The sequence below is a fragment of the Penicillium cinerascens genome, assembly GCF_028974065.1.
Source record: "Penicillium cinerascens strain IBT 15544 chromosome Unknown contig_24_segment0_segment0, whole genome shotgun sequence".
In the NCBI taxonomy this organism is placed as follows: domain Eukaryota; kingdom Fungi; phylum Ascomycota; class Eurotiomycetes; order Eurotiales; family Aspergillaceae; genus Penicillium; species Penicillium cinerascens.
This window is the reverse complement of record NW_026695290.1, coordinates 1,003,818-1,027,489: the sequence shown is the minus strand read 5'-3', so window position 1 is coordinate 1,027,489 and position 23,672 is coordinate 1,003,818. Positions and strand designations below refer to the sequence as shown.

Below are 23,672 nucleotides of genomic sequence, written 5' to 3'. Positions count from 1 at the left end.
ACTGTATCTAAATAGGCCCATTGAACGTATATGAGTGGAATCGACCCAAACCGGTCATTTGTATTGCGCCATTACCGAAGATTATGCCAAATACTGTAATCATTATCGTCATTATTAGCCCGCGCCCGACGAGACGACGGGATTGTCTAGCAAAAGAAGCAACCATCAGGCCGAGCCCAAAATGTCCCATCCATCGTCTAGAGAAAGCACCCAGTTCCGCCATTCCTGCCAATCCTCATAACTAGCTTTTGCCTTGAGACCCTGATACTTGACAGTACGGAAATCTGAGACTTGGTCCCAGGGCTTCGTCCCGCTGGGAATCGCCCCGGTTCCTCGCAGTAGTCGCCGCGCAGCACTTCCACCGCCGCCATCCCAGCCGGCTTTCCGCATCAAGCTCTCGACTGTCTCCTCTTTCGTCCAGCCCTGCTCCACGGCAACGTCGGGTAGGTATGTGGCTCCGTAGCGCCGGCCGCGGTGGATAAAAGAGATGCGAATGCCGTGTGTGCCGAGGGTCCAGTCCATGGCGTTGGTGCAAGGCTCGAAGGAGCCCAAGAGAGTCAGAGCGCATTGTAATGAAGGCAGGAGAGATTTGGGAATTGGAGAAAAGCGCGTATCGTCAAAGGCCCTGTAGTTTCAACATGTTAATGAATGAGCTTGGAGTTGGGGTTGTGCTGGGAATGGTGTGGGCTAGCAAAAGGGAGGAAAGTCCACGTACGAGGTTAAAGCATAAGACTTCAGCCCCGCCGCGAGATCTTGCGCCTCAAACGTGCCTATGCATCCGCGTAGAGACTTGTGGCCGCTTCGAGATAGCGTGTTCCAGGTAACGAACAGCGGGTATTGTTGTTCGGTGGATTTCGAAGTCTCCGACTGCGTGCTGGGAGTCGTCATAGCGGTGGAAGTGGACAGATTCGAGTTGGATGAAGTGTTCGAGGCACTTGATGGTGTGCTGGATGAGTCGGACGCTTGGCTCTGCAGACGGTTGATGCGAGGGATTTGCAGGCCCTTGGGCCGACTACTCGTCTGGAACGACTGTTTGGCGTCCTCGTCGTCATTTACAGACTCCGCATCCTCTTCCTCATCCACGGGCTGAGCCGCGAGCTTCGATAGTTTCTTAGACTGCTCATGCTGTTCCCAGAGCGCTTCTATAGCAACTAAGCTAGCAGGCTCGCGATTCTCAAATGAGGCAGAAAGGCTCTCAAAGCAATAGTAGCACTGGGCTGGATTTGCCATCTCCGCAAGGATTCTTGTTCTTGGCCTGCTTAAGAATTGTCGAAAAGGCTTCTGCACTGCCGCACCGTTTCAGATCCCTGGAGCAACCGCAAGCCTGGTGATGGCAGAGAATGACCTCTGCGGGGTCCTGAGATAAGATAGAGGCCTGCTTATCGGGGATAAGACCAAACGGGCTGCCTGGGACAGACTCGGAGCAGCGCCGAAGGTGACCTGAGGAGGTTTACAAGGGGAACGGCAGTGCGAGAATGAGCGAACCAAGGAAGAACGACGTGTAAAAGACGAGTGATGACTGGGAAGGCGGGGAGATATGGTCGGCACGTGATGGGCCTTACATAACACTTACAACCTTGCGGGAAATCTGGGACTGCAGGTACTTTTCAGAGTACGAGTTAGTAGAGAAACATGTTTACCATGGTAATGGAATTCGATTTCAGTAGATGGTGATGTACAGCCAAATCAAAAGGCCCCCACGCCAGATCATGTTGAACTTTTTGGTCTTCTGAAAACCATGCCCTCCCGCAGTTGAATAAGCGGCGAGGTTAAGAAGTTGCTCGTGTCACACGCTGAAAACAAGAAATAAATAAAAATTAAAGAAACCCTGATGTCCCTAAGGTTGAAAGAGCAGACCTGTATATAAACCCCAAATAACGCACCGTGTGGTATTGGCGTCTTACCGACGCTTGATGTTGAATTGAACTCGCGAGATCCTCGGGATCTCTCTTCGTAACTTTCATATCATGATAGTCACTTCCCCTGGATGGTCATATGGAGACCAATTTAGACGGGCAGGGGGTAAGAGCTGGCCCAGTCGGCAACTTCCTTGCGGAGAGCCAGGATCTCAGGGACGGTGCCGGAGGCGACCTTGGCCTTGAAGTCCTTTTGCTTGTTGGCCTCCTTGGGCAACTCGCTCTGGATCTTCTTGCAGAGAGTGACGGTCTGGTCCACGTAGCGGGCAATGCGCTTGAAGTCCTCCTCACCCATACCACGGGAGGTCATGGCGGGAGCACCAATGCGGACACCGCCGGGGGTCAGGGCAGACTTGTCACCGGGGATGGAGTTCTTGTTGCAAGCAATGTTGATCTGCTCAAGGACAGCCTCAACGCGAGCGCCATCGAGGGCCTTGCAGCGCAGGTCAACGAGGACCATGTGGCTGTCAGTGCCGTCGGAGACCAGCTTGTGGCCGAGGGCCTTGAACTCGTTCTCAAGAGCCTTGGCGTTCTTGATGACCTGCTCCTGGTACTGCTTGAACTCAGGGGTGTCGGCCTGCTTGAGGGCGACGGCCAGAGCGGTGATGGTGTGGTTGTGGGGACCACCCTGGTGACCAGGGAAGACGGAGAAGTTGATAGGACCCTCAAGGTCATACATGATGTCCTTGCCGGCCTTGTCCTGACCGCGGACACCCTTGCGGAAGAAGATCATGGCACCACGGGGACCACGGAGGGACTTGTGGGTGGTGGTGGTCACCACATCGGCGTACTCGAAGGGAGAGGGGATGACGCCAGCGGCGATCAGGCCCGAGATATGGGCCATGTCGACGACAAGGTAGGCACCAACCTTGTCAGCGATCTGGCGCATGCGCTTGTAGTCAATTAGGCGGCAGTAGGCGGAGGTACCAGCGACCAGGATCTTGGGGCGGTACATCTCGGCGTTGGTCTCGAGTTGGTCGTAGTCGATGATACCGGTCTCAAGGTTGACGCGGTAGGGGAAGGTCTCGAAGTAGGTAGAGACAGCAGAGATCCTAATGACGTTGTTAGAGCAATACATAAAAGGTGATGTTCGAACGGACGACTTACTTCTTGGAGGGGGTCTGGTAGCCGTGGGACAAGTGACCACCGTGGGGGAGATCAAGACCCATAAGACGGTCGTGGGGACGCATGAGGGCCTGGTAGACCTGGAGGTTGGCAGGGCTGCCAGAAAGGCATTGGACGTTGACACCCCACTTGGCAGAGTCCAGGTGGAAAGCCTTGAGGGCACGCTGCTGGCAGGTGATCTCAATGGCATCGATGTGCTGGTTACCACCGTAGTAACGGGCACCGGGGTAACCCTCGGAGTACTTGTTGCACATGGGAGAACCCAGTGCATCGAAGACTGCGCGGGAGGTGAAGTTCTCCGAAGCAATCAGAACGACGGACTCGCGCTGACGCTGGATCTCTTGCTCCTACAGACGACAATTAGCAACCAGATTCCAGAAAAATGTACCAGGCAGCTTCATCAAGCTACGGAATCAATTGGGGTATTCACATACCATGATCTTAGCGATCTCAGGGTCACTGTCCTTGAGACTATCGTGCATTTGCTGTGTGGCATGATGAGTCAATGATCTGCTCTAGGATGAAGATGGAAGCAGAATACTCACGGCCTTGTGGGCCTCGGACAGAGCGTAGGCGGACATTGTGATGAATGGTATCTCCTTGAGACTTAGGGAGAAATGAAAAAGGGGGAGAGGATGAGGAGAAGTTATAGGAACGACGGAAATGAAAAAAAAAGTAAGAAAGTTCGTTGGTGGGGGAGGGGTTTCATCTCCCGATTCCTCAGGCAGCAACGCGATATCGGAGAGTTTCGCCGGATTCGGTTCGAGGACCCTCTGCAAGTACTGTATAGCGCTTCGTTTTGCTATATTTTGCCTTATTTTGCTCGAATATACACTACTAATGTTGCCTGGAATCATGGTCCGGCCCAGAACAGGCGCCGTTTCATCTGTAGTTCCGAAGCACGATATGTGCTTGATGCAAAATAGGACAGAGGTCCTGGATGAGATGACTGCTAAAGACACATTGGGTATTCCCTTTCCATAACTCCAACGAAAACAACTAGGAGGAGAACCGGGGCTTGCAAGCCGTCATTATTTGACCCCAGCTTGTTGCCATTTCTCAAAGAGTATGTTGCTCATGTTGCCACACCGGCGCGGTCCGTCTGATTCACCCCTGCCCGACTCCCAAAGTCTGAAATCACGGACCGTAAACGGGCCACACGGTCCTCAAGCTCGTCAATTTCCTTTTGTTGTTCTTCCACGGATCGATGCACGTCTGGGAGTCCCTCCACTACACCACGCGCCTTCTGAATCCGAATCTTGACCGAACTGGTTTCTGTGGGAAGATCTTTGATATCTAGAGCCCCCTGGGCCTTAGGATTATGGATAGGAATATCTGCTGCAGACTGTGAAGCCCCAGTGTCGTTGTTTCCACCTCCAGGATTGCTGGTGGGAGCTTGTTGTGACTGCGCATCACCCGATGCTCCTGGAGCTCCATTGGCATCACCGGGAGCTCCACCGGTTTGGTTGGACTGTGCCTTCTGAAGGAGCAGGCGAGACAGGATACCGTGGAGTGGTGGAATGATGTCAAACGTCGGAGGGGGAGGGAAGGGCACTGGTTGTTGTGGTGCGGTCGCGTCTTTGGGACTTTCTGGTGCGGCCGAGGATTTGGGCAGCGGCGTGGCTGCAGGCGGGGATCTAGAAGCCATTGCAGATCAAGGTCGAATCGGAACCCGTGGGAAGAAGTGCGAATAACGTCAGAAGCCGGGGCCTGGGGTAAGTCTTTAGGGAAGAGTCGGAACGCACGGTGACGTCGGGGCTAGGGAACCAAAAGTGTCACCGGGAATGCCCCTCCCTCACCGGGGACATTTTCCTCCTCTTCACTGGCGCCCACGATCTACTCCTTTCCCCTCAATATCTACCTTGTAGGTAAGCTTTTTCCCAATTGCATGCTGGTTATACTTCTTTAGATCATCCATTGACCTGTCATAAAGGTGTGATTACGATACATACACCCCCACCATGGCTGTCGACCAAAAAGTCGCTTTGAGTATGATCGGCTTGCCCCCCAGGTCCCCAAGTCCCCCGTATTTCAGAACTAATGCGGACTTGCAGTTGTCATTGACGGTTGGGGTATTGCCGGACCCGACTCGCCCCCGGAGGGCGATGCCATCGCCGCCGCCGAGACCCCGTTCATGTCCGGTTTCGCCGAGGTCAACTCGAAGACTGCCCAGGGCTTCACCGAGTTGGAGGCATCCTCGCTGGCCGTCGGTCTCCCCGAGGGCCTTATGGGCAACAGTGAGGTCGGTCACTTGAACATTGGTGCCGGTCGTGTTGTCTGGCAGGACAGTGTTCGCATTGACCAGACCGTCAAGAACGGCGAGATGAGCAAGGTTGAGAACGTTGCCAAGTGCTTCACTCGCGCCAAGGAGGGCAATGGCCGTTTGCACCTGTGCGGCCTGGTCTCGGATGGTGGTGTTCACTCCAAAATCACTCACCTGTTCGCTCTGCTCGAGGTTGCCAAGGAAATGCAGATCCCCCAGGTCTTTATTCATTTCTTCGGCGATGGTCGTGATACCGACCCCAAAAGCGCCGTTACCTACATGGAGCAGCTGCTCAACAAGACTAAGGAGCTTGGTATTGGTGAGATTGCCACCGTCGTTGGCCGTTACTACATCATGGACCGTGACAAGCGCTGGGAGCGTGTCGAGATTGGTATGAAGGGTCTAGTTACTGGTGAGGGCGAGGACAGCTCCGACCCTCTTCAGACCATCAAGGACCGCTACGAGAAGAATGAGAATGACGAGTTCCTGAAGCCCATCGTCGTTGGTGGCAAGGAACGCCGTATTCAGGGTTCGTCTCTAGTTCAAAATGGATCAACTATAATCACAGGCTGACACATCCCAGATGACGACACCGTCTTCTTCTTCAACTACCGTTCGGACCGTGTTCGTGAGATCACCCAGCTGCTGGGTGACTACGACCGCTCTCCTCGCCCCGACTTCCCCTACCCCAAGAACATCTCCATCACCACCATGACCCAGTACAAGACGGACTACACCTTCCCCGTTGCTTTCCCTTCCCAGCACATGGGTAACGTCCTGGCCGAGTGGCTGGGCAAGAAGAACCTCTCCCAGTGCCATGTCGCCGAGACTGAGAAGTACGCCCACGTTACTTTCTTCTTCAACGGCGGTGTTGAGAAGCAATTCCCTGGCGAGGTTCGTGACATGATCCCCTCGCCTCATGTGGCCACCTACGATCTGGACCCCAAGATGAGCGCTGCCGGTGTCGGTGCCAAGATGGTTGAGCGAATTGGTGAGAACAAGTTCGACTTCATCATGAACAACTTCGCCCCGCCCGATATGGTTGGCCACACTGGTGTGTACGAGGCCGCCATTCAGGGTGTTGCTGCTACCGATAAGGCTATCGGTGAGATCTATGAGGCCTGTAAGAAGCACAACTACATTCTCATGATCACTGCCGACCATGGGTGAGTTCTATCTCCAACAGAGAGGTTCTCGTGTATATATTTGACGCTAATAAATCCTTACAGCAACGCTGAGGAAATGCTCAACGAGAAGGGCACTCCCAAGACTTCCCACACTCTCAACAAAGTTCCTTTCATCATGGCCAATGCTCCCGCTGACTGGAAGTTTGCCAAGGACGGTGGTGTCCTGGGTGATGTCGCCCCCACTGTCCTCGCAGCTATGGGTATTGAGCAGCCTGCTGAGATGACCGGCAAGAGCCTGCTCATCAAGTCGTAGAAGTGATTCGCACATATTTCTTTTGGTTACGAAAATGAATAAATGAACGAATATTGAAGATGTTGATATACGGGGTTGTGTGCCCATGTGGTTCCTGTTCAAAAACTTATTTAGAAATGTTATAGATGGATCGGCATAAATTGAGATTGATCATAAACGTCATGTTCCTTCAATTGAGTGACTTTGTGGCCACATTATATTTCTAGGCGTATACAAAGTCTGATTGGGTATATCTCTGTGGCAAGCATCACCTGTTGTATTCATCTTCGTCCGTCTTCGAGGAGCTTCGTGCTACCAATAGACACTTCAGCAAATGAAACCAGCATCTTAGTGCCTGCTAGACTGCATTCCAGCATCAAGCGACACTCTCTTCGGAGTACTTCGACCAGATCAGGGCCATATAAGTGCGCAGTGCACAGCATATGGGATCTTCAACATCTGCATCACCTTCCCTCAAACATCATCCATCGGCATTATTGTAGAAGCATCGAGGCTGATCAAGCTCACGCGGAGGCAGAGGCAGCTTGTTGCTGGGCCTGGGCTTGGATTGCCATGACCTAGACGGGAACATGTCAGTATAGATGCGCCTGGAGGATTGCGGAAAGTCATTACTTCAGCGCGCTTCTTCTCACTTGTCTCCTGCTTCTCTTCAATCTCCTTCTCAATTCGCTTGCTGTTGAGCACGAGTCAGAGATATATTCACACTAGACGGGATCAAGCCACCCACATTTCTTTCTCAATGAACTCCAGTCGACCGTTGACGGCCATGGTCGCTTCGGTCTTATCTTGCTTCAAGAGAACGGGCCCAACAAGCTTGTAGATATTGGCGTCATCGTCCAGCTGGTTGAACTCGGTTTGTACGCCCTGGTTCTCCTGCTGCTGCGACTCGAGCTTCTGGCGGGCATCGATCAGACCTTCGAGCTCTGGGTGCAGGGAAAACAATTAGATATCGAGAATAAAATAAATGGATGGCACATTGAAGCTCACCGGTCTGCAGCTGCTGGAACTCATCCGAAAGGGCCTGAAGCTGTTTCTGGGGGTCCATGGCTGTGTTGGCGGGGGAGGTGGGAGAAAGAAAACCGATCGATCTTCTGCCCGCCCGTCAACACCTCTCTCCCTTCCCACTTCAATTCCATCCTCCACACCCACCGTGGATACCGAGACTTCCTTTCCTTTTCTTTTCTTGCTTCTCGAATCCCTCCTTCTAGTCAGAGCTGCTCTCGCTTAAACCATTCCCAAGCATACACGAGACCCTCGGCCCCCTCACGTCCTCCCCGCTTTATCACTCCGCGCTTGACTCACCACTCCGAGACTTGACCACGGCAGGGCCACGCTCGCCAGCATGAGCAACACAGACTTCCTAGGACGAGCGATTGACACGGTCAAGAAGGCGATCGAGAACGACAATGAGGGCGAGTACGAGAAGGCTTATCAGCTTTACTACTCCGCATTGGAGTTGTTCATGCTGGCCCTCAAGTGGGAGAAGAACCCCCGGTCGAAGGAGATGATCCGCGCCAAAACTGGTGAATACATGGACCGTGCAGAGAAGCTGAAGAATCATTTGGCTTCAGGGGATCGAAAGAAACCCAGCGCGGTGGGCGCGAATGGGAAGGTTGCGCAGGGAAGTGGGAAAGGGTATGACCTTGGCATATTGCGACTCGTCCCTAACCTCTTGCTGTTCTCTTTTGGACAAATTGTCTGCCAAGGCCCAGCAGGGGCTCTAGTTTCCAACGATTGCAATGCTGACGGAAATGTACAAACAGGAAAGAAGATGATGACAGCAATGGCGAGGATGCCGAGTCGAAGAAGCTCCGCTCGGCCCTCCAGGGAGCGATTTTGTCGGACAAGCCAAACGTCAAATGGGAGGATGTTGCCGGTCTGGAGAGCGCAAAAGAAGCGTTGAAGGAGGCAGTGATTCTTCCGATCAAGTTCCCACACCTGTTTACCGGCAAGCGGCAACCCTGGAAGGGTATTCTTCTCTATGGCCCTCCGGGTACCGGAAAGTCTTATCTCGCCAAGGCTGTCGCGACCGAAGCCAACAGCACGTTTTTCAGTGTCAGCAGTAGTGACCTGGTGTCCAAGTGGATGGGTGAGAGTGAAAGGTAGGAACCAGCCTAGGCCTTAACGCTATTGACATGCCCTCGAGAACTCTTGACTGACTCTCGCAGACTTGTTAAACAACTCTTCAATATGGCCCGTGAAAACAAGCCGGCGATTATTTTCATTGACGAGGTCGACGCGCTGTGTGGACCGCGCGGTGAAGGCGAATCCGAGGCCTCGCGCCGTATCAAAACTGAATTGCTTGTCCAAATGGATGGTGTCGGAAAAGACTCCAAGGGGGTGTTAATTCTGGGAGCAACCAACATTCCCTGGCAACTGGACGCCGCCATCCGTCGACGATTCCAACGACGAGTTCACATTAGTTTGCCCGACATCAATGCACGAATGAAGATGTTCATGCTGGCCGTAGGATCTACACCGTGCCAGTTGACCCAAGCGGACTATCGTTCTCTGGCCGAGATGAGCGAGGGCTACTCCGGTAGCGATATCAGTATTGCCGTACAAGATGCTCTGATGCAGCCCATCCGCAAGATTCAAACAGCAACACACTATAAGAAGGTTTGCTGGCCTTATCCTACTCATGCCCTTGAATGAAAAGGTTTACTGACTACATCTCACTGCAGGTGACTCACGAAGGCACCGAGAAGCTCACCCCGTGCTCGCCAGGTGACGCCGGCGCTGTGGAAATGAGCTGGCTCAGCGTGGAAGCCGAGCAGCTCCTCGAACCACCGCTCGTCCTGAAGGACTTCATCAAAGCCGTTCGTAATTCCAGGCCTACTGTCAGCCATGAGGATCTTACGAGAAACTCGGAATGGACGAAAGAGTTCGGCAGCGAAGGAGCTTAGACGGTTTCCTTTCTCGCGTTTCATCTGTGGCATTCAAGGCCGGCATAAATCTCATCTTGGCCAAACCCCTGCAATAAATAGACAATGTCTCGCCCAAGGTTTCTGCTTGGGTCCTTGGTCTGGTTTCCCTGGCTTGAGTGGGTGTCTGAAGAGTTTGGTGTTCAGAAGCGTTGATCACTTCTTGTTTTCTAGTACTTTGGCAATGGCGAGGCGTTAATTGAGCAAATATTCATGTGTTTATTCCGGCGAATTCTCGTCAAAGAGCAGTGCATACATATTAGCTCGATTTTATATATTTTCGGGTCCGAATCAATCGGCTCTAGCCCCAAGGATAACCAACATCTCGATGCCCATGCACGGATAGAATAGACGAGTGCCAACTAGGGTCAATTTCTAACAACGCTACTCGAAATCATATTGGGATCAGACCCATGCCAGGGTGACTATGCTCCAACGATGCCAGATCTCTGCAATAAAACAATGCCTTTGTTCACAAACCAGTCCCATTAAACGCCCTGAAAAACACAAGCTCAAAGGAAAGAAGGAAGAAAGCAGAGCGTGTATACTAGACATGACGGGGAATCTCTCGTGGCAGAAGGGCGACGCTTGAAAACGAAAAAAAGCAAAGGATCCACAAAACAAGACAGAAATCTAGCAACTATCCAACTCGTACAGCCTACAGGGCAAGCAGGCTCTTGTTCGAGCTTTCGCGGCGCTTCAGCATCTCGCTCTTGGCTCGTTTCAAGCCTTCGCCTAGCTTCTTGGCCCGGGACCAGTCTTGGCCCATGTTTTTCATGCGGACAGCGGCCACGACGAGGCAAATAGCAGAACGAAGCTTGCGGCGTGGAGTGCGGACTGGGTTGCGGTCGCGAGATTGAACGCCCATATCGGAAATCATACGGAGGTCGGCTTCGTTGCTGTAGGATGTTAGTCGAATTGTTCATCGGGTATAGGAGGGTAAGGGAGTCAACTAACCATGCAACACGGACGCGTTCACCAAGTTCCATCAAGCCCTTGCTCCAAGCCAGGTCGCGACGGAACTTTTCCTCGCGGTGTAAGCGGGCACGAAGCCAGATGATTTCCTTGCCGAGGCCGCGGATTTCTTTTTCGTGTCTGCTCTTGCTAGACGATTTGCCAGTTGAGATCTTCTCCAGAGCTTCATCATAGCGTTGTTGCAGGGCTTCCAAGTCCTTGGTGGCTGCTTCGGCCTTGCGAACGCAGAAGGCTCGCTCTTCTCGTATGCGGCGGACTTGGTTTTTGAGCTCGTTCAAACGCGAATCGCGCTCAGAGACCTTGAGTGCCAGGGACTCAGCCTCGAGGGTCGATGACTTGAGAAGCTCGTGTAGGTCCTTTTGATCCTCTTCTCTCATCACAGCACGCTCAAGATCACGGTTCTTAACCTTGACATCCTTGAGGGCCTTGTGCGCATCCGTAAGTTGCTTCCGTAGAGCCTTCAACTCTTCATGAAGCTTATTAGATGGAGAATTTTGCAGAGAGTGTGAGTCAAACTTATTGATGAGAGCGTCATGAAGGTCCCGCTCCAAATCAGAAACCCGGGATTTCAAGGCGCGAGCAGAAGCCTTTTGCTCAGCTTCGCGCTGGAGAAGAGTCTTTTCGCGCCTGCGAGCCTCTTCCAGGCTCTGGCGAAGAACCGACAGGTCCCCATGGGCAGTTGACTGGTCATTCTCCAGAGGAGCCTGGTGCTCAAGAAGCATCTCCAACTCTTGAACGCGTCGCTCAAGTCGTTGCACTTTGGTCCTAGCCGTAGCCAATTCGCGATCCCGATTGCCGGAGCCTGCAAGCACCTTGTCCTGGAGACGATCGATTTCAGCTGAAAGACGACCCTCTTCTGACGTGGCACGTTCAATTTCGGAGCCGAGCTGCCTTTCGAGGGTTTCCTTGGCCTCCAAGAGAGCCTCCTTGTCGTCTCGTAGTCGCTTCAATTCGGTTTCCAGTCGTGTTGCAGTTCTCCTAAGTTCAACCTTCTCGCGGTCAAATCGAGTAGTGTCATCGGCAGTCTGGCCTCGGTCAAGCTGAGCATGGAGCTCATCCCGCTCGGCTTCAATCTCGGCCATGGAAGTTCGCAGGTCGTGCAATTCGACGTGAGCATTAGCAAGTTGGTCACGGAGAGTCTGTCTGTCGGCAATTGCTTTTTGCAACTGATTTTCCACGTCAGAAGACCCCTTCTGCTGTCGGCCCTTGGCGTACTCTTGCTCATCCGCCAAGCTTGATTGCAAGACGACCACCTCATCTTCTAGGGCCTGCACTCTCTCCTTGAGGGATTGCTCCTCACGCCGAGAAACACGAAGTTCCTCCCTCAGGGTAAGAAGATCAGAGCGCTGTTCATCTATGGTACGTCTCTTCTGTGTGAGCTCGTCGCTCAAATCTTTGATCTGGCGATTCAGCACAGCTTCCTCCTGCACATGGCGCTGCTTCTCGCTATCGATGGCATCCTGAAGCTTGTGCTCCTTGCCGGAAAGGGTGTGTTCTGTCTGCTGTAACATTTCGATCGTTCGTTTGAAGCCCGCAGCTTGTTCTTCTGCGCGCTCCTTCTGAGATTGGAGTGTTCGCTTGGTGCTCTCCCACCTGTCCTGCTCGAGGGCAAAGTGTCCTTCTTTATCCTCGATCTCGTGCTGAAGAGCTTCGATCTCGTCTTGCAGGCGTTCAATCTCCACCTTATGTTGCCAGCGAAGGTTTTGTTTGTCCTGGGCGCGATTGGTGGCCTCTTCAACGGCTTGCTGGAGCTCACGAATTCGAGACTGCGATCGAGACAGCTCGCTTTGCAGACCGCCCGATTCGTCAGTCAATGCTTGGTGTCGAGTCTGCAAAAGCTCTTTCTCCTCCGTTCGACGTCGGATGTCGTCGAGGGCTTCCTGGAGTCGAGCAGATGTCCTTTCTTGCTCTCTCTGGGCCAAGTCGAGTTCGTGACGAGCTGATTCAAGGTCCTCGCCTAATTTGCCGGCATCACTCTTTAGGTCCTGTTGAATAGTGTGATAACGCTCCTCTAGGCGAGCAATGGATTCCGATTTGCTGTCGATTTTCGTTTTGAGAGTGTTGTTCTCTTGCCGCAAATCACGCACTTCCTCCTCAAGCCTCTCAGCTCTATCCTCCATTTGTCGGCTCAAACCCTTGGTCATGACAGACTTGTTCGACATCTCGTCCTGCAACTCTCGAAGGTCGTCTTCAGCTCGATCTTTCTCATCCGCGGCCTGCCTCACGGATTCGTTTGCTTCTTGAACCTCCGATCTGGCTTGCTCGAGGCTCTCCTGCAATTCTTCGACCTGTTCTCTTGCTCGGTCAAGTTCGGCTTGAAGATCGGCGGCTGCATCGCTCTCCTTGCCGTTCTCCCGAAGCTCCTCAAGTTCTTCGTCACGCTCATCGATGGCCCGATCCTTTTCTCGCACCGTGGCCTCCAAATCTTCGACCTCATCACGTAGTTTCTCCACTTCTTGGGATTGGCTGTCCTTGAGCAGTCTCAATTCTTCACGAAGTTCTCTGACCTCATTGTCCCGCGATTCCACCTCTTCACGCATAATATCCATCTCACGTTGTGCCTCCTCGTCGGTCTGCCTTCGTCGAGCCTTGTCGCTCATTTCCACGAGCTGCTGCCGATAATCCTCCAAGTCGCGTTCCGCTTGTAGGAGACTCTTTTTGTATCGAGAGATATCGCGTTGCATCGTTAATCGCAAGACCTTGAGCTCGGTGTTCTCTTTGAGTGCTGCATTGTTGTATTCCGGACCAGCCTTCTCGAGTTGCTCCTCCAAGTAATGGATTTTTAGCTTCAGATTCCAGTTGTCTTTGTCGAGTCGGTCGATGATCTGTAACAGTCAGGATTTTTTCTGTACAGCAATTCCACATAAGTACATACTCGCTCTTGTTCTTTCAGTGTCATGTTCTGTCCATCGCCCAGAATCCCCGAACCATTGCGTCCCAAGAGGCCGGGAAGCGGAGTGCTCTGGGCACTGCTGCTGGCAACCTGAGGAATTGGAGTGGCCTGATCGGTTGTCGCGTCGTCCTCGTACATATCAGACATGTCGATTGTAGGTAACCCAGGGGTATGGGCGGCGCCACGGCCACCTTCTCTCAGGTAGCCTGGCGTCTTCGGGTCGTCCATCCCACGAGTCGTGGATCCGTTCCTCAAGAAGTTGTTCTTTGTTGCGCTCCTCATGAGCGGTGTAAACTCGCCCTTGGCAGGTCCTGCTGCAGGAAGATGTCTTAACGCGGTTCTTGCTGGCTTCGAAGAAGTTCCGGCGCGCGGCGTGCCGGACTTGTAGCTGGCCGAGTCGCGTTTTCTCCCGTCTCCAAATCCTTTAATCACATCATTATCCTTCGAAGGTGTATGGAACGAGTTTTCCACAGAGTCGAGTGCTGAGAGGTGAGTCCGTCCCACACTGCGAAAACCGTTGGTCAGGTAAGTCGCGTTCCCGTCGATTTCGGTGCGCGGCGTGTCGATATAGGGGAACGCCATTGTGATGGGGCCGCGAAAGGTTACGGTTGACACGCGACCATCACTCTCCAAAACGGTGGAACTGGGTTGAAACAAGCTGAAGCAGCGTGTTGTGACGAAGCCGCGCGGGCGAAGCGTCGGAGAGACTGTTGATGTCTAGCCCGATTGGGTTTAGCGTGCGAGTCACGAGTGGGTCGCGACCGTCGCCGCTTTTTTTTCTTCATGAGGTCATGTTAAGCTACAACTAGCTACTTGAAAGACTTCAATCATGGCGACTGAGGAGGACATCGCGTGGTTTAAGTCCACCTTTCATCCTATTCCCAAACCGCAGCTCCCCGATGATTCTGTCGAGTATTACATTTATCACCTGCCTTCCCCCGCCCCCGCCGTTATCGATCAGGCCGCCGAGACTCGCGCGCGATTGCTCGAAGTGCAGCGCACAGCTGCCGAATTAGCCAAGGAGTTGCTCAAAAATTATATCTGGCAGCGCGAAGGCTTTCGGTTGGAGATTAGCAAGGATGATGGTAAAAAGCCCCATTCCAAGGACTTGCTCTATCCGGATTCTCCATACCAGGTGCTGATCGCGAAATCTAGGGATCACCTCACTCCACGGGCGCACCAACTACGGAGATTCTATCGAGGATGAGTGGGTGGTTGTCTACCTACTTCGTGAGTTAACGAAGCGACACAAAGATATTTGGGTCAAAGTGGCAGACAGCGATGGCGAGTTCTTGCTCATTGAGGCGGCGGGCACGCTTCCTGCGTGGCTGGAGCCTGAGGTGGCCGATAACAGGGTGAGCATGAAGCTTTTATTTTCCTTGAATGAGTTCTGTACTTACCTTTGACCCTTATAGGTTTGGATCAACCAAGGAGACCTCAAAATCATCAAGCCGAAGAAAGACACGGGGAAAACGGTCTCGGAAAAATTGTCCCTTCCCGAAGCACACAAGATCATCCAGGAAGAGCCGAGCCGCTTCATACGGTCCAGAATCATTCAGGAGGAAGCTTTCTACCGACTGCGCAACTACCCCAAGCAAATCTCCGAGAACATCCACTCGGCGATCGTGACAATTCCACGCAAGGCTGCATTCCTCTTACACCAAAAGCCGGCGTACATATCGCCTGCCGTGGAAGCCTTCTACATTCGTGACCCTATAGCCATGCGTCCCCTCAAGTCAAAGGACGCATCTGACCTCGTTTTCAAACCCGACGACTTGGTTACAGTTAGCGTTAAGTTCACTCGAGTAGGATACGCCCAATTGAAGAGTCAGGAGTTTCCCATCCCGAGCACCTGGGAGGGCAAACTACCTCCGACAGAAGATGTCGAAGCGCACACGCGCGCAGAGACTGGCATGAAGCTCTCGTGTGGGCTCGAAATGCTGCTCTACGACCCCCACCATCAAGACAAGGCTTCCGTCAGAGAAATGAAGCTGCTTCTTGAAGATGTCGACTCGGGCGATGAGAAACTTCCCACGGATGAAGAGATTGCAAATAAATGGGATAAACAGGAGGACGATGAAAAGTGGCTGGATATCAACTTTGAAGATCTGGATAGGGAGCTCAAAGGCGGCGGCAAGAACAAAGAAAAATCTGGCGGCGACTTTGGCGATGCAGGCGCTCAAGAGAATTTGCAACGGATTGTCGCTCGTTTCGAAGAATTTTTGAACGATAACTCTGCAGGCTTCGACGGCGCAGACTTCATCGATGACTTTGGATCAGACTCTGACGACGACGAACTCAGCAGTGATGGAGAGGACAAAGATGCCTCTTTCGATGAAGAGGAGTTTTCTCGGATGATGAAAGAGATGATGGGCATGGCTCCTGGTCCGGGGGGTCCGGGGGGTCCGTCTTTCAAAGCACCCATGGGCAAACGTGTCCAAGAGCTCGATGCAGAGGAAGAAGACGACACGGAACAGATCAAGGAATTGTCTCGACAGATGGAGGCTGAACTGCGAGGAACCGGAGTCCTGGACCTGAACAGACAGCAACAGAGGCTGGCTTCTGGAGAGGATGCATCTAAAGGAAAGGCCGCCGAATCCGCCAACCCAGATGATCACGAAGATGAGGATGACAATGCCAACATCAATCTTGCCAAGAATCTTCTGGAAAGTCTTCATGGCCAGGCCGGTACTGCAGGCCCGGCGGGCAATATGCTTTCGATGATGGGCCTACGGATGCCGGAGGATGATCGCCACTAAAGCCATAATACCCACGAGCCTATGTGATTTCAAATTCACTTCCATGAATTATCTCCTATTGCTCAAATCTGGATTTCCAGCCCTTTCAGGATGTCTGCGTCTGCCACTTCGATATTTGCAAAGGGTAGATGAGGACACCGACGGTGTATATGTCCGAACCATTGTGTTCTGGCAGCCTTGACTCAGGACCACCGAGTCAAGGATATTCAGCTCCACCACCGAGAGCTTGGCCTGGATTTGCAGCGCCTGTGGCAGCTTCCCTGCCTAGTACGATTGGATGACTTTTGCACCTCTGGTACCACTGCCAGGGCGGAGGTTACACCGTGCGAGTCAGCAATCTATCCGGGCAAAAGAACTAGCTTGTCCCTCCAGGACGAATCTTAAACTACGGAGACCACATGATAGGTACCGAGGACTTACCGGGGTTTCCGTATAAGAACATTGCACCAACCAGCTAGGGCATGAAAAGCCAAGGTCGATGGTAAAGTCCAAATCCAATCTATGCCAGACGTCGCTCCAGGTGAGAGGCTGCAACTAAGAATCAGCTACCTACCTCCCGAGGTCTACATGGATCGCCTTGATTTACCCGCTGCCTACGATCAAATTACTTACTTGGGACAAGTGCCTCGCTCTCTTATTTTTTCCAGGCCAGGTTCTTAAGATCCTCGAAGTATTTCTCTGAAACGTCTTTCTAGTCATCTTGAAATTTTCTGTATATGTACTTCTAAGCTTCTCTTTAAACATGTCGAATTGACATTCTAACTGCTATTTAGAAAGTAACTTACATCTGGTCTTGTACAACCCCGAAATATCCGCCCGAATGTGAAGTCTCCCACGATCACCGACTCCATTGCCGTATCCGATGGATCTAAGCAGATTTCGCCACCAGGGCACCGGGGCGGACTGGAGAGATTACAATAACGATTTGCAGATCAAGTCAATCACTTCGCCAAACGCGCATATGGGGCGAGCCGGGCGTGGATACGATTTGCCTACCTGCGGCACGCACGGCACGCAACAGAGACACCCTCTCCACGCAGATCATTACACGGACAGCATCTGGATTGGGAGAATGTCTCCGACACGTACTCGTGGGCAAGTTCAGCTGGTGATTACTTTTCGACTCCACAGACGGCCTCGGCGAACCACTCCTAGACACCAGCGGTTGGATGGATCTGCATATCGCAAGGAAGAGGCGGTGGATCGTCAATTGAGGATAATACTGTATCTCCGGTCTTACTGTATATGGAGACAAGTCCACTGATGGGCACCATTATTTGTATCTGTACAGTAATCTGGGATTGGACTTGGCAGGGGCACACAGGGGGGGGGGGTTTACGGAGTTCCGGAGGAGAGTTTTGAATCTGTGGAGGGACTTTTGTATAGCGACTACACTACTGGATCGAGAAGGTCGGGGCGTAGGCTACCTTGGAGTATGTTTCAGCGCCACGGTAACGCTGAGTTCGCAATTGAAGGTTGACAAAGGCTCCACGGTGTCCACCGGCGTGGAGACTCGGGATGCCTACAAAAGCAGGGTCAGGAAGAGCTGAGTTTCCACTCGCCCCCACCGAGTGCCCTGTATTCAGGACCCGATCGGGCATTTTGTAGAGTTGTGATCGGCATGCATCTCAGGGGGTGCGAGTGTACTGTAGTCGCGATAGTGCCATGTGTGTGTTATCTTTTATCTTTGGATCTCCGTGAGAAAGAGAAGCGCCACGTGGGAGATCAATCTTGGCGATCGAGTAGAATCTAGGGAAAGATCTAGACTAGGGCCTTACTAGGGCCTTCTTGATCTACTGCACATCCTGCAGCTGACTCGAGGCCGAGGTACCGAAAACGCCGACTAAAAAAAGCCACTTCTTCACCTGCCTAGGTTGGCACCGAAGTCGTAGGCCATCGGGCCAATTGCCTCGGAACGAGTCCCTCATGCGCAAAGTGAACGCCTATTAATAATATGGGCATGGCTGGGCCCATCAAGAGACCCCGAACCGTTAAGCTGTCGTGTGCCACACTGTCTAGTGGCGGGAAAAATCCCACCAAAGTTCCAGAAGAATAGTAGCGCGGGCGGGGGGCCCACGAAAAAATCGGGTCGGAATTCATTCTGGTGGATTCCAGAGTCGGGCTATGTACATGTGTTCCATGAACCCCATTGGCCCTGCCTTTATTATTTTGCTACGATCTTTCTTAAATGCCTCACTGGTTAACGGTTCCGGTGAAAGCCATGTCCGGAGTCGGAGCGCGGCTCGAGTGGACGACAGGGGAATATTCCCTTCTGCCTTCTGGCCCGAAAAACGAACGCACGTCGAGATTAGTTCGCTGAGAAGGAGAGGGTCCGGACAGGAATCCCAAATCATCGACATCAGTCCGATGCAAGATCATGAAAAATATTCGTGCCAAGTTGCGCACGTTTTGGAGGGTTCCAGTGGCTCCACCGTGGTGGGTACTGTAAGGCAACGATCGTAACCGACGGACAATCAAAATTCAATGGAGTGTAACTTCGACCCGGTGGAATAACTCGAACGAGCAAAGGGAACGACTATCATGAGGAGTAGAAAGTCATGACGCCAGTCTGGCTTCCGGGCGAGAACAATACGAGGGGTCTTGGAGCATAAGCCAAAGCTTACATCCCTGTCCCGAAACGCCCTAAGGAGATTTCGAATTCGAATTCCTGAATTTGCCGCGGACTTCTGGAAGGGGATCGACCAGATCGCGCCGGAACCGAGGGATCCGCAATCTAAAGCAATCAAAAGCAAATAAAAGCAAATAAAAGCAAATAAAAGCAAATAAAATGGCCAATTTCCGGTGGATATATCGTCGAACTCATAGAGTTCGGGCCAATTCGATGATGTCCTCGTATCAAACACCCGCGGAACGGCGACAAATCGGAGGCCCAGGAATCAGCCTTCCTCTGTCGGAGGGTTGTCCCCAGATTATCCCCCGACGCGTCCCGTCTTGCAACGCCGGAGATGACGGTCTGGCGGTGTGCTTCACTGTGATGATGTGAGGTGAGATGGAAGAAGCAAAATCCATCTTCACGAGAAGACGAAAAAGCAAGGCTGTCCGAGACAAGTCCAGCTGATGGATCACAACGAGGAAATAGTGTAGTTCGAGGAATCCCTAGTTAGGGAAGACTAGACTACCGGGACGAATCCCGACACCCGCATTCTCACCCCTGTTTGCAGCCACCCCCACTCACCAAAGGCCCTCGGCTTCCGCAGATGCGGACTAGAGCGCCCTTGGGCCACTAGGGAATTCATTCGCCGTCGGGCCGATGTAGCTGGGACTACTTCACATGCTGGGGGGAAATCAAAGGAGTAAGGAGTGGAAGAAAAAAAAAACTTGGAATGTGAGATATAGAGATAAGCGATGTAGAAGTCGACATGTACGACGAGACGCAGCCCTGGCAAAGTAATTGCAACAGCCTCAGTGGACTGAGTGGAGTCGTTCGATTCTTCCATCGGGCTTCTATCGTCTCAGAAGCAGACGGTTGGAAGCAGATCCACTCCGGTCTTCGACCGAAGCCGAAATCCAGATGTAACTTTGGGCCGTGGCAAACGCCCCTTCTTATCCCTTCTGTCTCCTCTTTATATGCGCCCGTCTTTCCCCTTCCCCCTTCGTCTTTCCCCGGGAACCTGGTCTGTGGAGCCCAGACGCATACCAGTCCATGCCAATCATGATGCTTCGTCATGGACTAAACTGAGATCTCTGCGCCATGGATTTCATTGTACGTACCCTTCTCCAGCCTGGTTTTCTTTCCCTCGTGCCCAACTAACTTCTGTAGCTCTCGCTGACGCACTTCTGTGAAGTGCATGGCCCCACGTCTATCATCTGCTCGCAGGTCCTCCCTTTCGCATGCACGCAATGTCATCCCGAGGCCGATGACGCTTCCTTTCCACGCGATGCTTCCAAATCACCCTCCATATCCGAGACCGCGAGCTCTAGATCTCCGAAGATCGAAGACCACCCGTATTTTCTGCGTACGCAAGTGGCATCACCCGAAGACCGATCCAACCGCGTCGGCGGTACGGACGGCGATTCCTGCGCCAGCTGTAGCTTGTCTCTGCCCGAAGGTGTGAGCAAGCAGCTCCCTGCTGGTGCTCCCGGCAGCCACGATGCGAAGGGCAAGAACGGTAGCCCCGTTCTGCGCTCGCGCGAGGTCGTCTATTCCTGCGGCAACAGCCACTCCGACGTGGATGATGACACGCCAGACCCTCATTCTCACGCCTCTCCCCCCGAGTCACTACACTCATCCTCGGTTGCGTCTGACGCATCCTGCCATACGCACATCTTAACTTACCTCTCACTTCGTGGCCCGCCGAACCCCGCGGACTACGCTCTACTCCGCCGCTCCTCAATTCGCACCCTTAGCTGCGAGCTTCTACCCCGCGGGCTGTCCTCCGGGCCATTGTGTTTCGGCGACTCCGTTGCTGGCTACACGATTGCATACATTTTCCGACTTCCTGACCCCATGGCGCGCGGCAAGCGACGCAGCTACGCCTTGGTGGCGCTCGCCGGCAAAGACGCCGGAAAAGCGTTCCGGGCGTGCCCCGTGATCTGGCGCACGTTTGGTCGCATCGCATCAAGCATTGTGAACGCCGCCGAGCGCTTCCAAGAAGAAGAGAAACGCCGTGAGGAGCAGACTAGCCCCGGCAGCAACGCCAAGAGCCGGCAGTACACACCGGTTTCTTCTTTCCTTACGGGTCGTGCCATGGACCCGACCGGACAGCCGCGGCGGCTCGGTCAGATTCGGGCCCGCAACCTTGCCGAGATTGTCGGCAACGAGTACATCTTTACTGAATTGCATGCGCACTTCGTTGCGCTCTTGCAACAGCTCGGTTCGATGTTCGGAGGTGTCCCCGTCTCTGATGAACGATTTGTCTGTAGCACTGTGGGTGACGCAGAGAGTACCTCTCCGCAACCAGTGCTCGTCTCGAAGAAACGCCAGTCAGTATCCAAGTACGACGACAACGAGCTCGACATGGCCAACCTTGACATATCTGCCGGCCCCAAACCCATCCCTATCACCGCCCGTCGGTCCGTTGCGGCCTAGGCTTTGAAGCCTCTCTTCGCGCTCTCGCCGTTTCTTCCATTTGAGATACCCGCCTGATTTATTTTCGCGCTTTGTTTTACATTGTTTTTCTGCCTTTTTCTGCCCCGCTTTTTATGCTTTTCCGCGAGAGGCACTTGTGACCTCGACTTTTGATTCCAAGCCTCTGTTTCTTTGCTTTCCAGCGATGTTGCCCTCCATGGCATCCGGCTTCTGCATACCAAGTCGGCTTTTCTGTTCATGCAAAGGTTACTGGGCATAGACTGGCGTCTCATATACACGGACACGGCGTTATTATTTGGGTCTTGGTTTCTTTTCTGGCTTCTTTCTCTCGGGCACCGTGCTTTCGTCCTTTTCTGAGGACACCGGTGATTTTTGTTTCTCGGTCCAGTGAGGACTTCTTTATCGGCTTGTGTCCCCCCTTGAAGCGGGTACTGGTTTATGATTGGGATATGATGGCCACGAGGATTCCAGAGACATGTATTCTATGTACTATTTGAACACGATTTAACCACAGTCTAGCTTTGACTGATGTTGCTTTTTAATTGGTTACTCTCTGTATAAGAAGTAAATTGGCCTTTGCAGTTCACGTTTAAATGGTCGCTGTGGAGTACATAGCCCTGGGATACCGAGGTGGACTAAAGCGCAGCGGAAAGTGGCTACATAATTTTTCATTTTGAGCTTTTCTAAGCTTCAGACTACCAAATTCAGGTTTCTCTGATGACTCGTTCATTCACTAAGTGATGGCCATTCCAGAAAATAGTGAGAGTAACAGACCCCGGAATGTGTATAGTGGCTAGTGCTACTCCGGAAAAACCATCCCCGCCGGGTTCTTCCGCATCCGGGCCACAATCAAAAATCCCACCAAAAAGACGTCCAACAAAGACCCGCATTCATCACCCCTCAAACAACAGCCAAGATGGTCGCCTTCGACAAGTGTGAAACCCGGCCGGCTCATATCGATGCCATCCTCAATGGCCTCGACCGCTACAACCCCGAGACCACCACCGTCTTCCAGGACTACGTGGCACAGCAGTGCGAGGACCGGACGTTCGACTGCTACGCCAACCTGGCCTTGCTGAAGCTGTGAGTGCACCTCCTGTCTATTACAAACCTATTTCTCTGTTTCTATGATGAATGAACTTCTTCATACACGTTTCCTATTACCTGACAACCCGTCACGAATGGGGTTGTTGAGAATTTCGAATGCCTGAAAACAATCATTGTAATGCCATTGCATTCAATGCACAGAGGCTTCTTGGCTTTCTTCACGGAACAGACATTTCCAATATGCATGCTAACACCGCAATTCCTCTACAATAGCTACCAGTTCAACCCCCACCTCCTCCAAGCCGACACCGTCACCAACGTCCTGGCCAAGGCCCTGACCGTGTTCCCCTCTCCCGCCTTCTCTCTCTGCCTCGCCCTGCTCCCCGCCTACACTCAACCCTTCCCAACCACCACCGATGCCCAGACCGCCTCCCAGGCCTCCGACTTCGTCGAGTCCGTGCAGAAGCTCTCCGGCCTGTCCACCCTCCTCGAATCCGCACAGTACACCCAGTTCTGGTCCACCCTCAACTCGGATGACCTGTACGCCGATTTGATTGCCGACGTCGCGGGCTTCGAAGAGCTCGTCCGCATCCGCATCGCCGTCGAGGTCGGCAAGGCCTTCCGCTCTGTCTCCGCCGAGACTCTGGAGGCCTGGTTGGACGTGCGCAGCCGCGACGCTCTCGAGAAGTTCGTTGCCGATGTCTGTGGCTGGAAGGTTGAGGGCGGCGTCGTCCGCGTGCCCACCAACAAGGAGAACGAGGCCCGCAGCGAAGTCAAGAGCGAGCGCGTCGGCGTCGACATGTTCGGCCGCGTGATCCGCCGTGGCTTCGAGCTGCCCGTATAAACGGCTTCTTGTCTAAACTTTCTTTATTTCTCGTTTTCTTATTCTCCGTCCCTTTTCTCGAAAGAGCGCGGGATAAAAAAGACATGAGTTCATGAATCCCCGATCCGTGACGACGGTGATAGATTTCGCATGGAGGAGGCTCGGAGATGAGTCGGGATCTGGCGCATCCGGCGTTTCTTTTCTCGATTTATGCCCTTTGTATTGGAACCCTGTGTTTTGATTCTTCTAAAATGAGCGGATGACGCCGAGAGAGACGCCTTGTTCATAACCAAGTACCATATCTACGCAGAGCCCATCGGCTCGCGAATAAAACATACATCTATTCCAAGCCTTTTTGCAGAATAACTGTAGATTGAAGTTGCACACGTCTATTCGTCAATTGAGATCTATTTTTTATGCGCCATCACCTCCCCGGACTGGGTATAATCAACAACTA

At 52.8% G+C, this 23,672-nt stretch overlaps 10 protein-coding genes across 10 annotated transcripts; 5 read left to right on the top strand and 5 right to left on the bottom strand.

Moving 5' to 3' along the window:
- Positions 1–165: 165 nt before the first annotated feature.
- N7498_003473 (AMMECR1 domain-containing protein) lies at positions 166–1,230 on the bottom strand (the record flags this gene model as incomplete). The annotated part of the gene is made up of 2 exons (XM_058450535.1): positions 166–625; positions 716–1,230. The coding sequence occupies 2 exons, from the start codon at positions 1,228–1,230 to the stop codon at positions 166–168; spliced, it is 975 nt and encodes a 324-aa protein (XP_058309997.1).
- Positions 1,231–2,007: 777 nt separating this feature from the next.
- On the bottom strand, positions 2,008–3,622 carry N7498_003472 (glycine hydroxymethyltransferase SHM2; the record flags this gene model as incomplete). The annotated part of the gene is made up of 4 exons (XM_058450534.1): positions 2,008–2,968; positions 3,024–3,388; positions 3,476–3,526; positions 3,587–3,622. 4 exons carry the CDS (start codon positions 3,620–3,622, stop codon positions 2,008–2,010), a joined length of 1,413 nt encoding a protein of 470 aa, XP_058309996.1.
- A 494-nt stretch (positions 3,623–4,116) lies between these two features.
- Positions 4,117–4,689, bottom strand: N7498_003471 (mediator of RNA polymerase II transcription subunit 9; the record flags this gene model as incomplete). The annotated part of the gene is made up of 1 exon (XM_058450533.1): positions 4,117–4,689. One exon carries the CDS (start codon positions 4,687–4,689, stop codon positions 4,117–4,119), a length of 573 nt encoding a protein of 190 aa, XP_058309995.1.
- A 313-nt stretch (positions 4,690–5,002) lies between these two features.
- On the top strand, positions 5,003–6,744 carry N7498_003470 (phosphoglycerate mutase, 2,3-bisphosphoglycerate-independent; the record flags this gene model as incomplete). The annotated part of the gene is made up of 4 exons (XM_058450532.1): positions 5,003–5,030; positions 5,096–5,833; positions 5,888–6,470; positions 6,534–6,744. The coding sequence occupies 4 exons, from the start codon at positions 5,003–5,005 to the stop codon at positions 6,742–6,744; spliced, it is 1,560 nt and encodes a 519-aa protein (XP_058309994.1).
- A 387-nt stretch (positions 6,745–7,131) lies between these two features.
- On the bottom strand, positions 7,132–7,901 carry N7498_003469 (tubulin-binding prefolding complex subunit YKE2). Its single transcript, XM_058450531.1, has 4 exons — positions 7,732–7,901; positions 7,472–7,667; positions 7,357–7,417; positions 7,132–7,301 (listed from the first exon to the last, which is right to left on the bottom strand). Exons 1-4 carry the CDS (start codon positions 7,787–7,789, stop codon positions 7,248–7,250), a joined length of 369 nt encoding a protein of 122 aa, XP_058309993.1. The 5' UTR covers positions 7,790–7,901; the 3' UTR covers positions 7,132–7,247.
- A 72-nt stretch (positions 7,902–7,973) lies between these two features.
- N7498_003468 (AAA family ATPase VPS4) lies at positions 7,974–9,650 on the top strand (the record flags this gene model as incomplete). Its single annotated transcript, XM_058450530.1, has 4 exons — positions 7,974–8,379; positions 8,508–8,846; positions 8,913–9,363; positions 9,429–9,650. The coding sequence occupies exons 1-4, from the start codon at positions 8,087–8,089 to the stop codon at positions 9,648–9,650; spliced, it is 1,305 nt and encodes a 434-aa protein (XP_058309992.1). The 5' UTR covers positions 7,974–8,086.
- Positions 9,651–10,326: 676 nt separating this feature from the next.
- On the bottom strand, positions 10,327–14,118 carry N7498_003467 (putative spindle-pole body protein (Pcp1); the record flags this gene model as incomplete). Its single annotated transcript, XM_058450529.1, has 3 exons — positions 10,327–10,567; positions 10,626–13,468; positions 13,519–14,118. The coding sequence occupies 3 exons, from the start codon at positions 14,116–14,118 to the stop codon at positions 10,327–10,329; spliced, it is 3,684 nt and encodes a 1,227-aa protein (XP_058309991.1).
- A 247-nt stretch (positions 14,119–14,365) lies between these two features.
- On the top strand, positions 14,366–16,295 carry N7498_003466 (putative regulatory factor Sgt1; the record flags this gene model as incomplete). Its single annotated transcript, XM_058450528.1, has 3 exons — positions 14,366–14,621; positions 14,692–14,891; positions 14,952–16,295. The coding sequence occupies 3 exons, from the start codon at positions 14,366–14,368 to the stop codon at positions 16,293–16,295; spliced, it is 1,800 nt and encodes a 599-aa protein (XP_058309990.1).
- A 3,712-nt stretch (positions 16,296–20,007) lies between these two features.
- On the top strand, positions 20,008–21,345 carry N7498_003465 (folliculin domain-containing protein; the record flags this gene model as incomplete). Its single annotated transcript, XM_058450527.1, has 2 exons — positions 20,008–20,019; positions 20,077–21,345. The coding sequence occupies 2 exons, from the start codon at positions 20,008–20,010 to the stop codon at positions 21,343–21,345; spliced, it is 1,281 nt and encodes a 426-aa protein (XP_058309989.1).
- A 916-nt stretch (positions 21,346–22,261) lies between these two features.
- On the top strand, positions 22,262–23,236 carry N7498_003464 (CSN8/PSMD8/EIF3K family protein; the record flags this gene model as incomplete). The annotated part of the gene is made up of 2 exons (XM_058450526.1): positions 22,262–22,428; positions 22,666–23,236. 2 exons carry the CDS (start codon positions 22,262–22,264, stop codon positions 23,234–23,236), a joined length of 738 nt encoding a protein of 245 aa, XP_058309988.1.
- Positions 23,237–23,672: the final 436 nt, after the last annotated feature.